The sequence below is a fragment of the Myotis brandtii genome, unplaced genomic scaffold (assembly GCF_000412655.1).
Source record: "Myotis brandtii unplaced genomic scaffold, ASM41265v1 scaffold19, whole genome shotgun sequence".
NCBI classification, from domain to species: Eukaryota; Metazoa; Chordata; class Mammalia; order Chiroptera; family Vespertilionidae; genus Myotis; species Myotis brandtii.
This window is the reverse complement of record NW_005357075.1, coordinates 1158192-1166795: the sequence shown is the minus strand read 5'-3', so window position 1 is coordinate 1166795 and position 8604 is coordinate 1158192. Positions and strand designations below refer to the sequence as shown.

General features: G+C 36.9%; 1 protein-coding gene across 4 annotated transcripts in view; it reads left to right on the top strand.

Moving 5' to 3' along the window:
• PPP3CC (protein phosphatase 3, catalytic subunit, gamma isozyme) overlaps positions 1–8604 on the top strand; it is a 73342-nt gene that overhangs the window by 25058 nt on the left and 39680 nt on the right. For all 4 annotated transcript variants that reach the window (XM_014538307.1, XM_014538306.1, XM_014538305.1 and 1 more), the window contains exon 4: positions 8144–8289. In XM_014538307.1, the coding sequence (XP_014393793.1) occupies positions 8144–8289 (146 nt within the window). The remainder of the gene's footprint in view (positions 1–8143; positions 8290–8604) is intronic.

The following is an 8604-nucleotide window of genomic DNA, read 5'->3' as shown; positions in this document are numbered from 1 at the left end:
GAGAGAGAAACATCAATGGTTGCTTTCTGCATCAACTGGAGATTGAACTCACAACTTTTTTGGTGCACGGTATGACATTCTAACTAACTGAGAGCCACCCGGCCAGGACAGAGGGCATGAGCATTTTAAAGACTTTTGATAAATACTTTAAATAGCCCTCCAAAGAAGTTATATATCAGTTTATACAGTGAAACCAAAATATTGAAATTTTAAAAAACAAAACAATATTACACTTTTTTTATTTCTAAAATATTAGCATGTTTTCTATAAAAACAATGAAGGTAAATTAAATCTCTTGGGTCCTGTCTAGCTCTAAAATCTACCTCTCCCTAAGTATTCCTGAACATATAATATTACTTTGGTGTTCATATAATTGATAATTTGATTATGAATTTCACTTTGTGTCCTATTCATATTTTTCTGCAGATTACTATTTTGGGGGAACATGTTATAAAATATTGAAAGCTTTATTCCCAAAAGAATATTCAACACTGAAAAAACTTTTAAATTTATTTTCTGAGACTCAAGAGTTTATTCACCTTTCCACCCCCCATAAAAATATCTTTACTTATAGATGAATTACAGTTTGGTAGTGTCCCATATGCTCACCTTAACTTTGGTTGCCGACAACTTTCTATATTGGAGTTGCTGCTAGTTGTAATGGCAGTTCTAGTAGAACCGAAGAGGAAAGATAGTTCTTATAAGAAACGTTAGAGTATGAACACTTTAAAAAAATCCCTCTGACAGAAAAGTCAGCTACAGATGGGTGAGATACAGTACAGATCACTCCATCCCTTAGGGACTCATTGGAATAAGCACTATAAATCAGTAGATAATCAGGGAGTTAAAAACATTGGATCTGCCTAACTGGTTTGGCTCAGTGGATAGAGCGTAGGCCTGCGGACTGAAAGGTCCCAGGTTCGATTCCGGTCAAGGGCATGTACCTTGGTTGCGGGCACATCCCCAGTAGGAGGCAGCTGATCATCATAACTCTCTATCCCTCTCCCTTCCTCTCTGTAAAATATCAATAAAATATATTTAAAAACAAACAAACAGACATTGGATCTGTGGTGAGTTTTGTTTAAATTGATGTATTCGAAGAGCAATTTTCGAATATCTATAAAGATTTTGACCCAGCAGTTTGACTTCTACGAAATTATCATGCAGATTATATTGTTTTCTTAATGCTGCATAACAAATTACCCCAAATGTAGCTGTTTAAGACTGCACACTTATTACCTCAGAGTTACTGTAGGTGAGGAGTCCAGGCACAGTATGGCTGAATTCTCTGCTCAGGGTCTCAGTGAACCAAAATCAAGGTGTTGCCAGGGCTGCAGTTTTCATCTGGAGCTTGGGGTCTTTTTCCAAACTCACTAGTCACAATTGCTGTGACTGTAGGATTAAGGTTCCCATTTTCCTACTAGCTTTTGGGCCAGGGACTGCCCTCAGCTTCCAGAGACTGTGCAGTTCCTGGCATGTGGCTCCACAACGCTATGTGCTTTCTTCCAGGCTGCCCGAGTGCGTCTCTCTGCCTTCCTCTTCTGTGATTAGTCAGCTGAAGAAAACCCTCTGCTTTTCAAAGGCCAGCCTGATTAGGCCAGGCCTATGTAAGGAAATGTCATCATGGGAGTTTCAGCATACTCACAGGGTCCACCCACTCACAGGGTCACAGATTATACAAAGGTGTAGGTCATTGCAGGCCATTTTAGAATTATATCTACCACACTGTCTACTCAAAAAGACAATAAGATATGGATTTATATGGATGTTCATTGTAATAACAACAAAAAAGAGATAATGTCAATAAGGGCCTGCTTAAGTAAGTGATAATACATCTAAAAAATGAAATATGAGGCAGCCGTTGAAAGATCAAGGTGGCTCTAGATATGGAGAGATGTTCAGATACATTGTTAAGTGACAGAAACCATTTGCAGAACATGTATAATGTGATCTCCTTTCTCAATTAAATATATAATGTGCAGAAGAAATTGGTAATAGTGATTACCTATGGGGAGTTAGGTCAGGAGGACTTGCACTGTTTAAATTACCTTTCATCACGACCATGTACTACTATTATAATATATGTTTTTAACTGGTAACTTTAAAATTATCCAATTGGGGGCCCAAGCATTTAAAAGGCTTTGTAAAGCACACAGGTAATTCTGTTTCATGCTGCTGGTTAAGAAGGCCCACTCCCGAGACTTGAAAGGTTACTACTGCTTGTCATTTGAGAACCACTTCACCAGATAGTTTAAAAATTGGAAATATTTTGCATTGTTTTTCAAAGCCAATTTGCTTTACCTAGGAAAATTAAATAACGTGTATCAAGCAGTTAACAAAGGCCCTGTAATGCTCAGTATTTAACCTTAGAGAAGTAATGAAGAAAGCTGTCTCTGGATGCCTCGGTTCTGAATTGAGGCTCAGGTTTTTTTAGTAACATTTTATCAGTTCTTCCTCTATTTTCTCAGAGTTCTTTTTTTTCTTTTTTTTTGACTAGTATAATTGATTCAAACTATTTTTAGAAGGTGGAACAAGATGTTCAGGAAACATTGTAAGCATCTCATTTTGCACAGAATTTCTTAGTTTTTATTTACTTCTTACATACTTTAATTTAGTTAAACCAGGTTTGTTTCTTTTTCTTTTATCTACCAGGATGCTCCATCTGTTTCATTCTAATACTGCATCTGAAATGTAAATAAATCTTGGAACAAGCACACAAATTCAAGTACAATTTTAAATTTTATTTCTATGTAAAGAAAGAGCATGTGTAGTGCTTTGCATGGGTGTTTTTACTGATAAGCCGATCTCTCTTAAAGAGCCATCGTGACTTTTAGAAACACCACCTTATAATTACTAGTAAGTGATGCTTAGTTCCAGATTGTACAGCTGCAATCTTGTTAATATTTCTAAAGGGGGCAGGTGGAGACTTTTTTTTTAAATGCCCTTGACCAGAATCGAACCTGGGACCCTTTAGTCCACAGGCTGACGTTCTATCCACTGAGCCAAACCAGCTAGGGTGGCTTTTCTTTTTTTAATATCAATTCTTATATTGCTTTATATTGAAGAGGGTTTTTTTGTATTGCTTTAAAATCTAGAGATAAAATTGAGTAGCAAAGAAATGTATAAGTTAATTTTTGACATGCAGGGTATGGCAAAAGTAGGTTTACAGTTGTTTGTGCATGAAACAGTTTATTCTTTTTTAAAAAAATATATTTTATTGATTTTTTTACAGAGAGGAAGGGAGAGGGACAGAGAGTTAGAAACATCGATGAGAGAGAAACATCGATCAGCTGCCTCCTGCACAAGGGGATGTGCCTGCAAACAAGGTACATGCCCTTGACCAGAATCGAACCCGGGACCCTTCAGTCCACAGGCTGACGCTCTATCCACTGAACCAAACCGATCAGGGCGAAACAGTTTATTCTTGTATTGTTAATTATTGGATTATTTTCCATACAAACAACTGTAAACCTACCTTTTCCCCACCCTGTATTTATCTTTGCAAAAACATTATTTTATATTTTTGGAAAGTAAGAAACCCAGTGCTTGTATGATTCCATCTCTTAGTCCTGGGTTCAAATTTCTAATGTAAATTAATTTCTTTTTTTTATGAACCATTGTTTGACATGTAGTTGACCAGCTTACTAATAGGTTTCAGAAATTCCTATAATTTTGCTAATGAAATAGTATTGTTGTGTTAGGTTGATTTAAAAAGAAAATATATTGCCCAGCCAGTGTTGCTCAGTGGTTGAGCATAGACCTATGAACCAAGGTCAGGGTTCAATTCCTGGTCAAGGCACATGCCCGGGTTGTGGGCTCGAACTCAAATGGGGGTGTGCAGGAGGCAGCCAATCAGTGATTCTTTCTCATCATTGATGTTTCTCTATCTCTCCCTCTCCCTTCCTCTCTGAAATCAATAAAATATTTTAAAAAATAAATATTATTTATCATTGTTTATAATAGCATTACTTATAGTAGCAAGAGATTGGTGTTGTTAGTTTGTGGTATATTCATAAAGTGAAATACTATGTACACATTAAAAAAAATAATTACAAAGCTCTTCATGCAAAGATGTGACGTGAACTCCAAAATATGTCAAGTACGAAAAGCAATGCAAAACAGTGTGTATATGCTGCCATTTATATAAAAAACCAAAAGGGTAATGTAAGACGAGAACAAATGTACATATCTGCATATGTATACATAAATTAGCTTTGTAAAGACACCAGGAAACTAGTTATACTGGTTGCCTGAAGAAAAGGGGTAAGAGGCACTGTGTATCCTTTTGTAGCTTTTAAATTTTAAGCCGTGTAAATGTATTACCTTTTTAAAAATAGTAAAAACAAATAAAATTAAAACAAATATATAACCAATGGCTAGACCAGGTTGTGATTTTTTGCAAATAGTGATAACCTTCAAAATTATTTTTAAAGAATGTTGTTGAAAATTTTGTTTTGTTAATGTTGTATTACTGATACTAGTTAGAACAGTGGTTCTCAACCTTCCTAATGCCGCGACCCTTTAATACAGTTCCTCATGTTGTGGTGACCCCCAACCATAAAATCATTTTCGTTGCTACTTCATAACTGTAATTTTGCTACTGTTATGAATCGTAATGTAAATATCTGATATGCAGGATGTATTTTCATGGTTACAAATTGAACATAATTAAAGCATAGTGATTAATCACAAAAACAATATGTAATTATATATGTGCTTTCTGATGGTCTTAGGCGACCCCTGTGAAAGGGTCATTCGACCCCCAAAGGGGTCGCGTCCCACAGGTTGAGAACCGCTGAGTTAGAACTTGTATCAGTGTGGTCTTATGAGTGATGTGCTTTTTTCCTTCATTATAGAAATAACTAGAGGCCTGGTGCACAGATTCATGATCTGGTTGGGTCCCTTGTCCTGGCCTTCGAGGATCAGGACGAAACCGGCAGTCCGACATCCCCCGAGGGGTCCTGGATTGCGAGAGGGCACAGGATAGGCTGAGGGACCCCACCGGTGCACGAATCCATGCACTGGGCCTCTAGTATGCATATAAGATATTTGGTTAATCTCTTCCTGCCCTCCCCTTTCCCCCCTTCCCTCTGAGATTCATCAGTCTGTCCCATGTTTCTGCTCCCATAGTTACCGGCTGGTCAGCTGGTCACTTAGGCTTTTATATATATAGATAGATTGTTTATGGGATGGATCTTAACATTTGTCATAAAAATGAAGTCCTTGTGTAAGCTAATTTAACCTTTGGGAATTATATATTTGACCACTTCTAGTCTCCATTAAATACTTAATTAAAAAATAATGTTAAGAGCATGAACAGGTTTGTGTTTCAGTTCTGCCACTTAGTAGCTTGCAACTTTGGGCAAGTAAGCCAACTTCTTCAGCTTTTTAATGAAGATAAGTAATTGTACCTACTTCATAGGCTTTCTGTGAGGATTAAATAAGGTAATTTTATTGGTTAACTTCTGTAGTACCACTGTGTGCCAAACATTATTCAAAGCATTTTACATATATGAATTATTTTAATCCTCATAGCAACCTTATAGTGTAGGTAGGTATTATAATTATGCCCATTTTATGCTTGAGGAAATCAAGGCTAGTGCAGAGCCAAGGTTCAAATCCAGGCACTCAGGTTCCAGACTCTATTCTTTGACCATGATGCTGTGTTGAACACTTAGCTCTCTGATGGCATATTCACATTGTGAAACTTCAACAAATTTCAATAATAAATGTAATCTAATAATCAGTGTTACTATACAGAGATTACATATTCATCTAGAAAATACACCTAAACTAAGTCAAAGAAAAATATAGATATCTTCAACTTAACCCGTCAGAAAATAAAAATGTTGTATTTATATACATACTAGAGGTCCGGTGCATGAAATTCATGCGTGGGTCGGTTCCCTAGGCCTGGCCGGCGATCGGGGCCTTCCAGCTGCCAGCCAGGGCCTTCCTTTGCTTCGCGCCAATCCCTGGTGGTCATTGCATGTCATAGCGATCAGTCTCTTTGTTGAACTCCCATGGGGACACTTTGCATACTAGCCTTTTATATATATATTAATATACTTCAAGAAAGTAAAAATGGTAATATTTTATAACCTGTTTTGTTCATGTGTCAATATAACATGAATTTCTTGTTGCTTAATTGGATTTGTTACCTCCTGTATTATATAAAATGGGTTAAGACACTGTATTTCTTGCCTTCACTCTCTAGATTTGGCATTCTTTTGGAAGTGGGCTAAGGAATTCTTTTGAAACTTAGGGTTCAAAGTCATTTTATTGATGTAAAAATGGTGTTGTGGAGCGTGAATTAATAAGTAATTTAAATCCCTGCCTATATGTAACCTTAGGACTCTTACAAAGGAATTCCTTATTGATGTTGGCAACAGAAAACTTTGGCTACAGGGATTTTCAGGAGAAAAAGTCAATCACTGGCCACAGATAAATGGGGTGTGTGTGTTTCTTGTTTGGTTGGTTTTTTTTCCCCAACAGACTTTATAGCCAATTCTGGGTATACTTTTGAAATACCAAAATTTATAGTTTACAAATATAAAGCAGAATATAAGAATGTAATTGTAAGGAGATACAAAGATGCATAAGGCATGGCTCTTGTTAACTTGGATGCCATAATAGAATCAGCATATGTTGTGAAATGACCTTAACTGTTGTCATGGCAATACAGAATGCTATGAAATTTTCTAAACTTATAGTCCTCAAATCCTGATCACCCTATATCAGCAATGAAAAAAATTTTCATATTCAGGGATGGAAAGCATTATAACCCCAAATGTGGCCCCCTGGTTTACACATTCCTTTAGGGATCTCTCTCCAGTCATTCCTCCACCCATGTACAGCACTGGCCCAAATCTGGACCCATTACCCTCCACTTTTTTCCCCAAAGCCTTGCCAAAACTAGGCTCTGATTACTTAAACATGTCTTTTCTAAAAGGTTGGAGATTCCAAGAAGAAAATAAACAGAAATAATTACCAACTAGGTAATCTGAGTCACTTGCTATAGCTTTATTCTCTTGGCCCTGTAGACTCTGTCTCATTTTCACAGAATCTTGGAAGAAAATAAGGAGCTCACAGTTCTCGAGGGCTGCTGTTTACAACCTCTGGCCTTCTCTACCAATGCACATCTCCAATCACAGCTTGACTTTTTGAAATCCAAGGCCAAGGAAGAAGAAAACATTCTCTTTCTCTTTAAACTAAAGGCATTTTCCAGCTATCACTTCATGTGCTATTCTTTCTCTATGACTGTGGAGACCTTACTGGAGAATTTCCTTAACATGACAACCACATCAAAATATAATTCATTAAGATGAACATTTTTACCTAAAATAGAATCAGGGCATGATTTGCTTAAAGGCCTTAAAAGTCATGAACAAAAAGATGATTGACATTTTAGTGATGACTTTGAAAACTCCAGTTTCCATTTATATATGTTTAACACTCCCAGGGGATCTTTTTAGATCCAGCAAAATATTCAGGTTCATAAAACTACCACAAACCTTACTTGCCCTCCATCTACTTAGAAGGAGACTGTCCAGGAAGGGCAGCACCAGGCAACCCTTTTCACTGGCATTGTCCTCACAGGAGTGCATACACCAGAGGTTTGCTGCCTCACCTCCCTTTCATTCATCCCCTCCAAGTCAAAGTTTAGGTACAAGGAAAGAATATCCACATAGGGCACATTAGGGAGCCACCCTGGCTTAGAATTCCCATGTATGACAAGCAACAATATCTCTTGTAAAACTTTCTTGGCATAGTTTCCAGACATCCCTTATGAGTCACTGCACTCAGAGAAGCCCTAAGCTATAGCTTCCTGCCAGGTAATTGTGCAACTTTTACCATAAGCAACGTTGCCTAATACCACAGCTGATATTCACCTTAGCTTTGCAGAGCAACAGAGCTAGAAAGTTAATCCAAGGTCACCCTTGTCTTTAAAGAAGTAGAGAGAGTTAGTTTACTCTTTATCCACAACTTTTCAAACATCTTTACAAAGATGATTGTGTTTTCAAATATGCCTGAGATAAATGACTTTGAAGTAACTTCATAAATCTTCTTCTGACCTATATCCTTTTTGATATATGATAAATTTTAGCTTTTCTTCCTCTGACTGTTTTTCCTTTTTTGATAGGTCAAATCAAATATTCTGAACAGGTGTATGATGCGTGTATGGATACATTTGACTGTCTCCCTCTCGCGGCCCTCTTAAATCAGCAGTTTCTGTGTGTACATGGAGGGATGTCACCTGAAATTACTTGTTTAGATGACATTAGTAAAGTAAGTAATCTTTCATTATTCTCATGGGTTTTATATATATATATACACACACACACACATATATATATACATATATATACATACACACACACTATATATATGTGTATATATATACACACATACATACATACATATATACATATATATATACACACACACACACACACATACACAATATATATGCATATATATATATATGTATATATATACACATACATACATACATACATATACTAGAGGCCCAGTGCACGAAATTTGTGCATAGGGTGGGGGTCCTTCAACCCGGCCTGCACCCTCTCCAATCTGGGACCCCTC